At 34.2% G+C, this 17,069-nt stretch overlaps 1 protein-coding gene across 1 annotated transcript in view; it reads right to left on the minus strand.

Moving 5' to 3' along the window:
* The window catches only part of LOC128183290 (cleavage stimulation factor subunit 3-like), a 36,721-nt gene that overhangs the window by 10,365 nt on the left and 9,287 nt on the right, over positions 1-17,069 (minus strand). Inside the window, exons 4-21 of the mRNA XM_052852241.1 lie at positions 14,332-14,364; positions 14,003-14,100; positions 13,570-13,671; positions 13,198-13,324; positions 12,323-12,481; positions 11,953-12,034; positions 10,708-10,817; positions 10,167-10,283; positions 9,894-9,968; positions 9,599-9,742; positions 9,012-9,114; positions 8,637-8,803; positions 8,229-8,333; positions 7,089-7,233; positions 6,261-6,355; positions 5,984-6,044; positions 5,371-5,497; positions 793-945 (exon numbers count right to left, since the gene is read on the minus strand). Of these exons, the coding sequence (XP_052708201.1) occupies positions 793-945; positions 5,371-5,497; positions 5,984-6,044; positions 6,261-6,355; positions 7,089-7,233; positions 8,229-8,333; positions 8,637-8,803; positions 9,012-9,114; positions 9,599-9,742; positions 9,894-9,968; positions 10,167-10,283; positions 10,708-10,817; positions 11,953-12,034; positions 12,323-12,481; positions 13,198-13,324; positions 13,570-13,671; positions 14,003-14,100; positions 14,332-14,364 (2,003 nt within the window). The remainder of the gene's footprint in view (positions 1-792; positions 946-5,370; positions 5,498-5,983; positions 6,045-6,260; positions 6,356-7,088; positions 7,234-8,228; positions 8,334-8,636; positions 8,804-9,011; positions 9,115-9,598; positions 9,743-9,893; positions 9,969-10,166; positions 10,284-10,707; positions 10,818-11,952; positions 12,035-12,322; positions 12,482-13,197; positions 13,325-13,569; positions 13,672-14,002; positions 14,101-14,331; positions 14,365-17,069) is intronic.

Here is a 17,069-nt window from a genome sequence, read left to right on the forward strand (position 1 = left end):
ATGGAGTTGCCCTCCACCACCTATACACACACGCCTGGTTTAGGCTTCCCATGATTTAGGGTACATTTTTTTTTTTGCTTGTCACGGCTTTTTGATGAGTTGTAACAAAGACACTTTTTGCCATATACCGGTACATCCGACTCTACCACAGAGTCTCCCCCCCACCCCCAACACTTAAAAAAACGGTGCTACCTGTGCAATATTGTAATATTTTTTTTTTGGTGACAATTTGACACTTCCTCAGGCCTCAAGAAGCAAATAAGTACATTATAAAAAAAAAACAACTCCTAAAGCTTACCTCCACTAGGCCACTCTGAATATATTATGTTCAGTTTGAAATAAACAATTTAACCACAAAGTACTAAATGTGTACTGGCAAGTGTCCTATACTTTAAGTACACGAGTCATGCTTAATCAAAGATGTCTTATTAACTATTGTGTTAATTATAATATGCTTATGTAACAACAATCATACACTGCCAAGAAATTTAATGGAAGTGTGGAGTAAAATAAAACCAATGCTATAATTTTATAGTCATAGTAATAGTATCAACTTATGCTTTTGCTTTCATTCAGAATATCAAAATCAGACAAAACATCGAAATCAAACATATACCTCCCCCCCCCCCCCAAAAAAAATCAAAAAATGTGTCACCGGTTCACGTGAATATAGACCCCCGAAGTCGACCTACTTTTCCGATCATTAAATTATGTAATAACAAAAGCGGTAAAAAAAAGAAGAAAATATTCACACCAAATTATTTTTGTGACATTAACGATGTTATTACTAACCTCCATTTGTTGATCCCAACCTGCGATGACCCAGCAAACCAAGGATCGAGGATGTAAACACACCGATAAGACAAACTACCCTTCAACGCCTCGCGTAGAGATGGGTTGTCGTGTAAGCGAAGTCCTTTCCGAAACCAATGCACAACGTGTTTTCTTTTACTAATTTTTGACATAATTAAAGTATCTTTTCCCCTTCGAACTGTGGCACTCTATACCCCCACTACATCATCAAACACGACACAGTTTTTTGGAAACATACCGACGATATCTGCGCCATATTAGCATGCCAAATTAAACGTGAGGGAAATTTATTAATAGATTGAAATAGCAAGACACGTGGTGTCCACACTCAACTTTCATTGGTTACTCCGTCAAACGCTAAAAATAAGTCACGTTGCATCTGGCATGGTAAACAGCCAGGTAATCGATAAAACAACAAAGTACGTGCGTCATGACATTGTTCTGGTGGCTTCGGTGATGGCTTTGCATTTGGCAATTTTGTGTTTTCTTGATAATGCTCTGCGATGACGCAACCATATATTAACTATGTAACATACAAAAAAGGCTTAATTATCTTTTCCCTCATTTATCATGCATTTACACTAGGACCAGGGACGTTTATACTAACTAGTATATTTAGATATTTTTAAGTACTAACTATACTAGTATATACGTCCCTGCTAGGACTAATTTGTTTATTGTGAGGTATGAAAGCATAAGGTGGCATATATAACTCTGCCCCTTGTTTGCAAGTTTACATGCAAGATGAATATGTCAACATGCAACATAACTTTGTTGACATGCAATTGCATTCAGAAACTGAGAATATAAAAAAAATCCCGAAAACATCAAATATCGTCCACATGGGACTTCGAACATCCTACATGCTACTCATGCAACTTAAATTATCTACCCCCCCCCCAAAAAAAAAAAACCCCAAAAAAAACCATACTGATCTCGCACCTATGGTGGCATATCTCTGCCCCTTGTGTGCATGTTATTTTTCTATTAATTATGTCGACATGCAAGAGAAATATGTTGACATGCATTTTCTAAGATAGTTACAATTTTACACGCCTTATTCACCCAACTTCTTTAAAATATTGCATGTTGACATATTAAACGTTAATTAAATCTCATGCTCGAAAATATTATGCATGCCAAATAATTATCTCGTATGTTGACATAAATATCTTGCATATCTACATAATTATCTTGCATGTAGACAATTATCTTGAATGTTGCATGTTGACATATTACCGGAACCGCTTTAAGCCTTTTGTTGGCTTTTTTGGATAGCGTCACGATAATTCTGTCAGCTACGTCATGCTACATATAAGTAAAACAATACCCGCGTCAACCAAAGCGGCTCTGATAATAATTTATCTTGTATGCAGGGACATATCTTGCATGTCGGCATAGTTATGTTGTATGGTGGCATATTTGATAGAAAAATAACTTGCCACAAGGGGAATGTATAGTGGCATATCTCTGCCCCTTGTGTGCAAGTTATTTTTCGATTAATTATGTGGACATGCAAGATAGATATGTTGACATGCAAGATAATTATGTCAACATGCAACATAACTATGTTGACATGCAAGAAAACATTCAATCAAATAAGAGTAAAAAATCTCAAATATCGCCAACATGTGACATTCAATATGCTAGATACGCTACGTATTAATGTCAACATGCAACTTATTTATGTTAACATGCAACTTATTTATGTCGACATGCAATTAATTTATGTCGACATGCAACTTAATTATGTTAACATGCAAGATAAATATGTTGACATGCAACATATTTATGTCGACATACAACTTATTTATGTTGACATACAACTTATAAGTTGCATGTCAACATATTTATCTCGCATGTAAACATAACTAAGTTGCATGTCAACATATTCATCTCGCATGTCAACATAAGTAAGTTGCATGTTGACATCAATAAGTTGCATGTCGACATAAATGAATTGCATGTTGACATTAATAGGTAGCGTATCTAGCCTGTCAGCATATTTATCTTGCATGTTAACATAAATAAGTTGCATGTCGACATAAAAAGGTAGCATCAAGCATCTTAGATGTCACAAGTGGGCGATATTTGAGAATTTTTGAGATTTTGTTTAATTCTTATCTGATTGCAATTTTCTTGCATGTCAACATAATTATGTTGCATGTTGACATAATTATGTTGCATGTCAACATGTTTATCTTGCATGTCGACATATTTTATAGAAAAAATAACTTGCACACAAGGGGCAGAGATATGCCACCATATTTATGACATGCAAGGTGCAAAATGCTATTTATTTATGTCGACACGCAACTTACTTATGTTACCATTCAATAAAAATATGCTGACATGCAATTCATTTACGTCAACATTTAGCTTAGTTATGTTCAGATGCTACTTATTTATGTCAACATGCAAGTTAGTTATGCTGACCTGCAAGATAAATATGTTGACATGTAACTTAGTAATGCTGACATGCGAGATAAATATGTTGACATGCAACTAAATTATGTTTACATGCAAGATAAATTATGTTGACATGCAAATTATAAGTTGTTTATCTTATAAAGAAACTTATAAGATCGGGGTCAACCCATCATGCTAAAGTGTCCAGTCATTGGCTAATTGCTTTCTTTTTTTATTCATTCGGGATATGAAGGTAGCGATATTGCAGGAAAAATACATAACCCGCTAAAAATTTTCCTGCAATGATCGCTACCTTAATAACCCATGTGAATCATCAAAGAAAGCATTTTATTGTTTATATTAACATCTTTCTTTAACTAATTAATAAATTGATTATGAAAAGTAAGTAAAATTCACTAAATTACTGTTAATGTACATACTCGTAAGTACGTTAGCTAAAAGAAACAGCCAAATCGTCTCCTGCGAGACTTTGAGTCTGACATCATCATGATCATTTCGTGCAGTCCGTGATTTTACTTAGGCGCTGTAGGTTCAGACCAATCGATGAACAGGGCGTGTCAATTTCAGTCATGTCAGTGTCAGCCGCTGTAGATTTCGGCCAATCGATAAATGGGGCGTGTAGATTTCAGTCTGGCTGATAAAATGCTTTCGCGGGTTATGTAATTATTTTCTGCAATGATCGCCACCTTCATTACCCGAATGAATCATCAAAGAAAGCATTTTATTGTTTATATTAATATTTTTCTTTTAGCCAATTGATAAATTGATTATAAAAGTAAATAAAATTCACTAAATTACTGTTAATGTACGTAAGTACGTTAACTAAAAGAAATAGCCAAATCGCCTGTCTCCTGTGAGACTTCGAGTCTGGAATCATCATGATTATTTCGTGCAGTCCGTGATTTTCCTAGGTAGTTGTAGGTCTCGACCAATCTATAAACTGGGCGTGTCAAGTTTGGTCCTGTCACTTTCTTGTCAGTTTCAGCCGCTGTAGATTTCGACTAATCAATAAACGGGGCGTGTAGATTTCAATCTGGCTGTTTCTATATATGTATGAATCCGTTGAATGCAATGTCACTTGTCCGATTTCATACAGGGCTAAATATTTTAGCTGAGGCGGCGTTATTTTCACACAACATCGCAAATAGGAAAAACTATCTGATTTTGACAGCTCTAATACTTTTTTACTATAAAAAAATAATAATACAAAAGTTCTCTAATGCCCCACTAAGCCTTAGACAAGAATAGACAGTCCCACTGTTTCAGTCGAACTATTACTGTATAGAGGGAAATATTCGCCCCTCATTTTATTTCCGCCTCTTACGCCCTCGTTGTCAGCGGGCGAATTTAAGACTAAGCGAATTCCGATATCTCAAATTATCGCTCTTAAAACCCAAATCTGTCTGCATGGGCGAAATCAAGACGGGGCCAAACTATTTGCAAGTGTGGAAGGGTGAGAATTACAGGGGATGAAATTACCACTGTATACAGTATTATACTACGCTGATTTTAATTATACGTGTATGCTAATTGTTAGATTATATCAATTGATAATATCAGCCTCTTTGGCAATATCATACAATAATAAATAATATACACAGAAAAGAAATTGAAAACATCATTTCTTTTTCTACTTTCAACTGAAAGTAATCATTTAATATTAATGGTAATTCTACAGTGCTATCTTGGTACATCTTTTCCTATCCCAACAGAGATGAAGGCATTCCATGTTTTCACCCATTTAAACAGCTGTGAAATTATCCTTTATCAAAGACATTTTGTATCTAAATACAAAATGACTCTCTAACTTCTTTGACTCTTTCCAAATCATCATGATTGATTCCACACATTAAATGTTAAAGTCAACTTGATGTTTCCTTTATTCTACAACATGTAGGTGATGGAGTGAGACTTCAACCATGAACAACATTTGTACTAAAGTGATGCGATTTTAAATCAATTTTTCTGTTGAGATCCTTGTCAACACAGTGTGTAAACTTGGTGTTTAAAACTTAAAAAACATAAAAACACACTCCTTTTTAGATGGCGAGTGGAGTAATTTATTTTGCACGCTTTTGTTGGCGACTACGATAAATGTCATGAACTGGTGGGGCCGTGACCTCTGACCCCTCTTCATCACTATCCTCGCCCTCTGTGACTTTTCGTTTTCTGCCCAAAGCGAAGTCTATAGAGAGCTGTGTTCCCGGGTCGAGTTTAAACGTGCCGTCAATGCCATTTTCTGTTCCAACTGGAGCTAAAACAAAAATTGACTCAAAATGTTATCCGTGTACCATCAGAGATTCCAAATTTAAATGAATATAAATAATGGTCTAAATCAGGTTTTTTTCTACTAAGAACTCTGTAAACTTTACTATCCATGTAAAATATATAAATGTGTATTTTTTTGGCAACACTTCAAAATAAATTTTCGAATTAAAATTTTTTTTTATTAAAGACAAATTAAGAGTTGAGAAAACAAATTTTCTTGCAGTTTAAAGTTTACTTCAATACAGCCAATATTAATTCCTTCTATCTATGGTATGTTCATCATATTAAAAAGTATTCTCAAGCAAGGTTTAGGGTTGGCCCGAGAGCAGCAATCATTGCCGAAAAAATTTACATAACCCGCGTTATTAACCCACTAACGCAGGTTATGTATTTTTTCCGCAATGTCACCACCTTCATACTCTGCATGAATCACCATTTTATCGTTTAAAGTAATCTCTCTCCTCTCTCTTACCTTCTGGAAGCACCAGATTGTTGAAATGTTCTATAAACTTATCCATTATGACAAAAGGACCCTGAAATAAAAAATCGAGTCACATGAATGATATAATGCTTTAAAATAAAGAATTTGAAATAAATAAGTCTAGCTACATTTGTATAATAAAATAATATGTCTTCAAGACCTATTATCTATTGATTTCATTATAAATGTACAAATATGTAATACAGTCGTCATTCAAGCGAAACAAAAAAGATTTCACGGAAATTGAATGGACAAGAGGTGAACTTACATGAAAACAGTCGGGTGGTGGTAGCTGTGAGATGAGGTTGGCGGCGGACGGGGGTGGTGGAAACTCTCCCCCAGGGACCGGGTGGGCCCCCACAGCTGTCAACATAAACAACATCATTTCATCATACAGTCAACATCAACCACATCATTTCATCATAGTTAACATAAATAACATCATTTCATTATAAAGTCTACAGAAACAACTTATAACTTATAATGATGATTACTGGTACATACATGAATTTCACCACAAAAATGGGTTCTTCACAAGATACATTGGCAAATAATTTATAATTTATCGGATACTGGACAAATTACATGCATACTATACTCTGTCCCAGATATCCTCGATTTACAATTAGCTTAGTTACTTGAGGTATTCAAAGTGACTTCCGAATGGAGAAAAGATGTTAATATTTACCATTATAAAATCTCCGTATGAAATATGTTTTAGATCATGTGAATTTTTCCGAGTGAAAAATGATAATGTGTCAATAAAGATATTCGGGATATTTTCCCTTTTATCTACTTAAATTGTACTTCTTTCCCAGGTATGTGTATTTTTATTAAAAATTATCCAATTAAATGTGACAGTAAAATAACTTGGGACAGACTATAGGTGAATGATTTCATATCTGTTACCAAAAAATTAAGAAAATAAGAAAACTTGTTATCTGTCCCTAACGTTCATTCAATGTTATTTTAGCTATTACAAATTCATTGAACAAAAGAATTCCTTGGAATCATTTCAGGACAATTTGTCTGGACTTGAAATCTGAAATCTGTTCTTTAGAAAGTACAGGTAAATGTTTGGTATTTTGTAACTTACAAACAATTTGCCTGGGTTTGAAGGCTATCATCTGCTCTACATCCGGTTTGGGGTACTGTGGTTTATTCTTGCTCTCCTCCTCCTCCAGAACAACCTTTGTCACCGAGTTGGAAGGCAGAGTGACTACTTGCTGCCGGGCTAAATCCTTAATGATTAAAAAAAAAATCACGTCATTATAATATGCCAAAACTTAAAAGCGATGGATGGTTGTGGCCAATTTCAGACTATACATGTATTACTGTAGATTCCTAATTAAAAGTGAGGTGGTAATATCCGCGTAATATCGCGAGAAGCAAATCTTGGGAATATTAAAATCTCGCTTTTATTTTTCCAACATTTGTCAAATTTGGCATTCGCGATTTTATGTTCTCGTGGTTTAGTGGAAAATGGGTGAATTGGGGAATTAAGTACTCGCGTAAAATAAGAAATCTACAGTAATATCCTTTAGACAAACTGCTTTACATAAAGATATAAAGGAAATAGTCAAACTTTGAACCTTAATATTTGGATGTTTTCTTTACAAATAAATAGTAAATGGTTAGAAGTTCTTAAAATTTTAAAGCAGGTTTGTTCCTTAATTTCTTGACCATCTAGCTAGCCTCTTGAGGTGGTATGATGGGACATCTGTCAACATTAATGTAGATTAAAGTACATTTTAATTAAACTACTTTCACTGGTTTTGAATTTTTAAATTTTACAGCATTTAACCAAAAAATACCTTTAAAAAATGTTGGGAAAGGTAAAAATTAAAAAAAAACCCGAGCGTGATTCGAACTCATGAATTACAGTTTTGTAGTTAACTCTCTAACCCACTGCATTACCATGTTAGTTGACAATTTCAGGAAAGATATTATTTATAAAATAACACTTGATTTTATTGTTTATTTTGATAAATAGTACGTCACAACATGGAGGCATCCCATTGACCCATACCACCTTACCCCCCCCCCCCCCCCAAAAAAAAAAAAAAATTTTCAATAACATTTCCACTGATATACATGTAATTCTCAAATGATCCAGTTTCATAGATTCTCATATTTGTAACGACTGTCCTTAAAAGAGAGTGATTATTACATGTACCACTAATTACAGAAGTCTGTCTTAGAAAAAATGGAGATGGCAAGTGAATGGTAAACTTACGAAGTATCCCACAGCCTTGAGCTCACTTGTGGTACATGGGTAGAGATCTAGGTATTTGTACCGGTCTATTAACAAAGCTGTGTCTTTGTCCTCAAATTCCTGGACCTGCAATAAAAGAGCCAATTCAATAAACAGTTCATGAAATACATCTACCGGTAACAGGTAGTTACTAAAGAACTTGATTTTAAAAGTCGAGTGTAAGCGACCAATTTCGAATTCTTTGATAAAAGAAATATCTAACTTATCCCTCTAAAATTTGGATCAATATATTTCTTGCCCAATTGATGATCAAACCAATGAAAGAATTACAACTAGCAGTTATGGTAAATTCTTTTTGTTTGAAAGTTTATTAAATTTTTTTTATTTGAAGTGGATGCAATTAATTTTCGGTGAATTCTACTCCCGGACCTTTTCGATGGCTTGAGCTCGCCTCTTCTCCACCTTCTGTATACTGGCCAGGTCCCCCACCTCTGACTCAAAGGCCAGGAACCGACTCCAGATCTCAATGGATTTCTCAGGGGGCACCTGCCCAGAGGACAGGACTCGCTCGTACAGGACTCGAGTGTTGTTGTCCTCTGGAAGAAAATCATTTTACATGTGTTCAGTGCATGAGCATTGTGTACTACACAAAGTTCAAGACAGTATCAAAATGTACTCATTGAAATTATTGAATGCAGGCTTGAATTTGGAAATCAACAAAAAATTCTTACTCATTTTATAATTTTACTAACTTGAAATAAATTTATGCATAACAAACTTGAATACTCCCAAGAGAAAAATTACCATTCAAATGAGACATAAAATCCATATAGCATAGCAGATACTCTGGAATTCCACCATATTTCTTTAAACCAAGCTCAAAGATCTTCAAAGCAACTGTCTTTTCCTGAAAATGAGAATAGTAAGCATGTAAACTTAAGTGGTCCATTGAAATCTGTCGTTACGCCATAACCATAGTTCTGTGTCCTTGGAAATCTTTCAGATTTTTACCCACTGGACATTAAAAATATGCAAAAGTACTGGATACTTATTTTTTTTATAAACCAACAATACAGTTTCATTGTTTTCCATATGATAATCAAACTGCCCTTTTGTGATTCTCTATCATTTGTAAATATCAATCCAAATAGCTGAGGTTATCTTTGAGAGAAAAATACTCTGTATTTTATATCATTTTTATAGATACATGTATAACCATAAACTTTCTCATAAAACGCTGCAGGACCATCAAATCTAAACCACTTGAGCCTCATTTTCACATTCATACTACTATTACTTCTGTAACTAAATGTGAGACTGGTATTAGAAGAGGACTTCCACACCTGTTTATAGCACCTGAGTCAGGTGTTAACGAGTTAAAATAAATTTACCTTGCTACAGTAATACTCCATCAGTGCAGCTGCCACAAATACTTGGTAGTTCGTACGATTGTCTTCCCGGGCCATCTTAAAGATCTGTCTGGCTGATTTTATTCCCTCTGCTCTCCTAGCAAACTTCATGTACTGAATAAATGCCTGAAGAGACCAAATGTTAAAAAAAAATTACCATTTTCACCATTTCAATAACTGGATTTTTCCTTTGGAAAACCGGGTTAAAAAGGTTATATCAAAGTAAAGGTGAAGTTAATTGTTTTACTTACTTTACTTTTACTTGATGTCAACTTACCAAAGTTGGATTGATGTCTTGAGCAGCCAACAGTTTCTTATATATACCATGTACCTTTTCATACTTCATTCTACTCTGTAAATGTTATATAATTAGCTTGAATGCCAGACTCATTTACAGGTAAATGCCAAACATGCTATACATCAAATATTCCGATATAATATTGTAAAACTTTGATAATTAAAGAAAATAGACACTTGTGACCATTTAATCATGGAGATGACATAATCTTCATTTTGTCACCAGATAAATACAGTATGCATGCAAAAGTACCTCTTCAAAATCTGCATAAGCAAAATACACCAGCATGTTGTTTTTCATCAGAGTTGTGACGGCTCTCTCATAGACCGACCCAGCTTCATCCGCAAACATTTTCCCAGCATTCTGGTCCTGTTAAAAGGTTGGGGTGGTATTTTTATTTCAAAGACAGGTGTACATTTTTACAACAGAACATGATATTAATCTGAGGTTTTTACATGTTTTTGAACATAAACAATGAATTTGAATTTTGTAGTGTACTATTCAACTTCTACAAGTTATGCACAGTTGAACTTCGATATCTAAAACACTGATATCTCAAATACATTGGATATGTCAAAGTGATTCTTAAGTTCCAACCACTTATTTTTAAAGTACTTTTAATACCCTTGATATCTCAAATACTCAGATATCTCAAAGTTTTTAAACAGTCCCATCTAGTTAATGAAGTTTGACTGTATATGTTCTTTAAATTACCGAACGGCAAGAAATTTCTGTACAGCTTTCTATATCAAGTCCTGTGGTATTTTATTAAGCGTAGTATATAGTCACATACCCCTTTTTCTGTTAAGATCTTGCTGGACTGTTCAAGGTACGTGGCTGCTTCGTACCAGATGTCAGGGTGGTGCCCCAAACACAATAGACACTGCTCATAGGCAAACATAACTGAAACAGCACAAAAATTAGTCACCCTATTGTCTACAGGTGGTTTTTGAGCACCACATAACATGCATGAGATGTATTAAAGTCAAAATGTGACGGGTTTAATTTGTTGTGTAATCTATATATTCATTAAAAGTGTCGTTCCTTATCTTCACAAGCCAAGGGTTTTGTCCACTCTGCTCACCATATCAGGGATTATTCTAGGTATTTGTGGAAACGACCAATGCAGAAGAAATTGGGAAAATCATCTGGGGGTAACAGCTCCGCTGGTGGGCCCAGAGGGTCAAAGCCCCCTGGCCGAAATTGAATTTGAGCATCTATATGACCATTTAGAGTGAATGAAATGCTCAAATCAAATGCTCACAGAAATTACACATTTGACCCTGTTTAAAGTAGCTATAAGCACAATAAAGAGAAAACATATACATATATTTTATCTTTTATCATTGTATGGGGAATTTTTTACTCATCAAAAGGAGGAAATAAAATGTTTAGGGGAAATTATTTCTTGGGGGAAAAAAAATAAATATCGTTAATAAATATGCCCTAGATTAATCTCTATGATGAGCAGAGTGGACCAAAAACCGTTGGCAAGCAAAGATGAGGGCACTCTGACAGATGCTAACATTTTTCCAAAAAAAAATATATTTACAGTCCAAAAAAAGAACTCAAACACTCTGCTTTCATTGATGAATAAAAATAAATATACATGTATTGAATAAAACAATGGATCTCTATTGAACATGCATTTGCAAATAATGCTCCTTGAAATTTTTTTCTCTCTCTCTCTCTTTCTCTCTCTCTCAAGTTTTGCTATCTTAAAGCTAATTAAAATGACAGTTAACTGAATACATGTATATGCAAATGTATATGCAAACTAAATACAGGGAATAGACCCTATATATCCTTGAAGGGTCCTTCTTAGGAACTAAAAATTTTTACAGCAATTTCAAAACAATAACACCAAAGATGTCTCTGCATGATCATGAATAAAGAGCATGACACAATACACCATGCGAAGCCTTAATTCTCCCTGATTTGGTGGTATACAAGATTCCACCTTAATTCTCCACAATTTGGTGGCATACAAGATTTCACCACCAGACACAAACAGTTGAGGGCCTCCCTCCTGTTCTACCTCGTTTTGTGATTAGGGCGTGATCCTCTGTCCTGAGGGGATTACCCTTTTCCCAGGCGATATACTTCTTCCACAAGTCAACCTACAATCAAATACATAGATATCATTTATGCTGTGTGAATTGCCAAAATAATACATGTGCATGGACACGTACGAGGAACATTTAAGCAGTTATTTCAGTAATTTCAAGATGAAAGACTTTGATTTGGATTTGAGATCTCCTGTTCGAAGTTTACACTTCTTTTTGTTTAACTGGATTGGTTTTAAAAGAAAACTGTACATCAAAATGATGTCCAGGTCTCAACCAAGTGTTTTACTGGATAAATTGGTTTAACTACAATACTAATGACCTTCATGATAAAATATTTACCTGCTGGGCCTCATCTGGGTTATTCTGTGGGGGCACTGAGGGGAGATTCTTGTTGAGGCCCCTCGTAACCGCCTCATACTCTTTGGCCACCCTCCTGGCATTGATATACTCCCTACCCCTGTCCTCTGTCATTTTTTTGGCAATTAATGGGTTTATACTCTGAAGTGAAAAATAAAAAATCCTGATTGAAAAGAAATGTAGCTTACTGTAGATTCCTAATAAAACAAGAGAAGTTAATATTCGCATAAAATCGCGAGAAGCACCCTTCGCCGATTTAAAAATCTCGCCATTATTTTCTGAGAGTTGAGAACTATAAGAAATAAGGATTTAAGTTCCACATTCATGATTTTATCTTCTCGCAATTTGATACATAATTGCGGAATCGCAAAATTTTGAACTTGCGTAATATAAGGAATTTATAGTATAAAAATCATTTTCATGTTAAACAATTTTGAAAATCTTTTATATATGAATCCTTAAACACTAAGACCTTTTGGAGTGCTGTACAAAGATTTTTATTTTTGTTTTGTCTTTCCACATATCTTGCATCTATGCTGATTATTCCAAAATTTGTTTAATCAAGCACAAACGAAACAGATATAAATAGAAGTGCAAATAAATAATAAAAGTGTGTCTTTTTTAGTAGTTTATCATCTATAGTATAGATTTCTCGTCTTTTTTAAATGAATTTTTGCTTTGAAGTAAAACACAGTTCTAATGAAGCGTATTTATTGAGGGATTTTGTAGGGAGGTGAGGAGGAATTTTGATTAACTGTTAGTTCACTATAAATGTAAATTCATTATAAGTGTGTTCCTTGTTACTGTGTTTTACTGTATGGGGCTCAGTAGATACTAAAACAGTAAACCCATCGCACCTGTTCATATTGACAATAGTCCTTCCAGAGTCCCTCTATGTTAATCATGGGATTGACCACGCCCCTCTGGAACACTTTCCTGACTGCCGTAATCTGCTGGTTCTCTGCATACGAGCCCACCGCCTCCCTAAAAAAAAAAATACATTATAGGAATATTACACTTTTTTTTTTTAATTTACGAATCTGAGTTTGACAATACCTCACGACCCCCTCCCCCACCACTACTACATGGTGAAAAAGCACATTTCTATTCAATCATTCAAGTAAGTCTGTCATGATGCCCCTTTACCATGAAAAAAACCCACCAATGATCAGGACAAAAATCAGGGCAATATAAATTAGTCCATGGTACCATGGATCACTAAATCTTACACTGATTTGAGGAAGTTGATGTAGTCGACCCAGATTTGGTATGACATTATGTCCATCCCCATCTTGTCCAGGGCGAAATCATATGCCTGGGCCATCTTTTCTCTACAAACATTCAAAATACATGTAGATAACATATATGAAGATATGTTGCCAGATCCAGAAATCGTTTATACAGGCCAACCATCTGTGTCTAAAACTTGAATATCTTGAATACAATAGGTATGTGAAAGTTAAAAGTCTAAACCAAATGTTTCTTGATCTATTTTTACATTGATGATATTTCAATGTGTTACCTATCACGTTCAGTTTAATTAATAAAGAGTTTTTAAAATTTTTGTTTATTTATTCGGGTGATAAATAATTCAATTTTTCAATTGCTAATACTGGACTGTTATTTATATTGCTAAATAACTATAAACCTTATTGTACATACCTATAGGATGGAAGTTTTCCCTTTGTGTCTTTGATATAGTTCAGATACAACTTCCAGAGATCTATACTGAGAACCTTGACGAGGCATCGCTGAAAGAGCTGCAAACATCAAAGTGTTAGAGAGAATTCACCACAATTTTTTAACAATTTAACTTGATCATTCATTATTACGATTAAAGCTTCTAAAGAGATAAAATCTTTATTTAAAACAGAAATCAAGATATAGCGCATTTATGTTCTGAAACATAAAAAATACTTTTCAATCGTAAATAATTTTTCTCATATCAAAACCATTAGTTTAAAAAAATCAACTTTAAATTTGATCCTTACCTTTTCAACCCTCTCAAAATTCTTCGCTTTTAACTGAAAAGAATATTTCGCAGCAAGGTTAAGTAATGGAAAATATTTTTATAGCATATTATGTATAAGGACAAAGTTTTCTGCTGCTTATTGTTTTCCAATTATGAATGCAGTGAAACCTCATTTTTTCAAGGTTCATTGATGCATAGGTCAACAAAAATCTTTTGAGGTACGTATCAAATCCCCGAAATATGTTAACAGCCTAAGACTATCAAGTTGCTTAGTTTTTTTTGTGTATGTACCATTGAAGAGTATTTCTCTAGTAACAAGAGATGTTTGTGAAACACTTATGCCCCCCTCCCTTGGAAACATCCACAAAGAAAATGAAAATAAACTGCAAATATTTGGAATTTTTCTAAGTCCAAGGGGCATAACTCTGTTGGAAATTGCTCTATCATATCCAAAATCAAACTTGACCTAGATATTATTTAGATAAACCTGCATACCAAATTTCATATTAATATTGGCACCCTCTGTGAAGAAAATGAGCGGAAACTGCAAATAACTCGATTTTTTTAAAGTCCAAACGCCATAACTCAGTCGAAAATTGCTCGATCTTACCCAATATCGAACTTGACCTCGATATTATCATGATAAACCTGTATACCAAACTTCACTTTAATATGTTCATCCTCTGTGAAAAAAATGAGCAGAAACTGCAAATAAGTCGAATTTTTCTAAGTCCAAGGGCCATAACTCTGTTGAAAATAGCTTGATCATACCCAATATCAAACTTGACCTAGATATTATCATGATAAACCTGTATACCAAATTTCATTTCAATATGTTTATCCTTTGCAAAGAAAATGAACGGAAACTGTTGGTGGACCGACAGACAACAGCAAAGCAATATGCCCTCCCTTCTTGGAAGGGGGACAATAATATTATAATGTCACCATTAATTGTCTGTGAGGAGTCTCAAATAAGAACATAGACCACTGAAAAAATCCTAACCCTTACCAAACAATGACACAGATCCTCAGTAGCGTGTCAGGAACCACAAATGTTCACCCTGCATTGCTTATGCCTATGAAAAAAGTTACGGACCACAAATGTTATGAACTTTTGCCTATGAAAAAGTTACGGACCACAAATGTTAATGCTTATGCCTATGAAAAATTAGGACCACAAATGTTAATTGCTTAGGCCAAAGAAAAAGTTATGGACCACAAATGTTAATTGCTTATGCCTATGAAAAAGTTATGGACCACAAATGTTACTTATTTATGCCTTTGAAAGAGTTAGAGACCATAAAAATTCACATCTTAATAATAAATCTGCTACAAATGTTTATTGCTTGCTTATGCCTATTGAACAGTTACATCCAACAAGTGTTAATTGCTTATGCCTACATAACAGTTACCGACCACAAATGTTAACTGCTTATGCCTATGAAACAGTAATGGACCACAAATGTTAATGTTTGTTAACTGCACGTGCTTTCGAAACAGCAACAGATATTCATTGATTCTGCCAACACACCTTTAGCAATACATTGTCATTCGAGGCTATAAAAGCTTTCAAGCCTCATCTTCACCCAGTATCATCTGTTCATAAATGCGAGACCAAGATTAAAATTCAACTTGTCTGTCATTTACAACCTCTGAGATAAGTTTTAACTTAACCGAGTACCCGGTACTGTTGTGAACATTTGAAATGGATGACATTAGCTATGAGATTCTTAATCTTTTTCAAGAGTCCATAAAAATTTCTTAAAAGCGAGATGACTTTCAATCTGTGTGAATATGGCTATATTAAGGTACTAGATTTTAGTAAAAGAACCAAATTTAATTGTTATATTTTAGATCAGCTAATTAATGAATATTCACCACAATATAAAATGTTATGTCAATTCTTTTGATTTCATTTTTCCTAGAAAATAACCCGCCAAATAATTCAGGCATTCTTTTTTCTAGATGCTTTATATCTTTTTTCCAGATATCAAACGACTGATAAACTATAGTTTACATATATAAGTTGCCCAATTCCTTACAACAGGTATATTCCAGAAAATATTGAAGCTTTTGTGGGTGGACTGGTGTACTCATTATAGATGCTTTGCATTACATAACAATAGTTAACATAATATATACATATATGCATATATATGTACCGTACATAAAATATTTATAAGTATGTGCCAAAGATCAGGCCATTGTTCTCGATGAAATGCCAAACCGATATGTAATAAAGTTAACACCTGTGAAAGACAACCGTTTAACTTTAAATGTCAAGAAGCTCTAATGATGTCATCTCCTAAAGATATAATAAAAAAAAATATATTTCAGTGACGTTCAAAGATGTAGGAGTGACATAAATGGCTGTTAACTGTTCAAATGCAACATATAGTCTGCTATAAGATTATTTTAATATACTTTCAGGTTAAATACTGAAATCTGATTGGTTTAGACACAGTTTATAATCCATTCTATTACCCTCAGCGTTAGCAACACATGTGGCAATGGGTATCATCACGAATTGTTACATGCGCATAAATTATGTGCGTACGGTTCCCATAGAATTTACGTCAAATATAAAAGCAGCAAGGTTTTCTTTAAAATTAAGACATTCTTTACCAACGAAATCCTCGAAAATTGGTATTCAATGAATATTGATGAAACCACAGTAATAAAATTAATAGTGCCTGTTTTGGAGGGTAACAGTTGAAATTTACACCCCTTGAAAACCATTGACAACCTCCACTTTGC

This window comes from Crassostrea angulata, chromosome 5 (assembly GCF_025612915.1).
Source record: "Crassostrea angulata isolate pt1a10 chromosome 5, ASM2561291v2, whole genome shotgun sequence".
Lineage (NCBI taxonomy): Eukaryota > Metazoa > Mollusca > Bivalvia > Ostreida > Ostreidae > Magallana > Magallana angulata.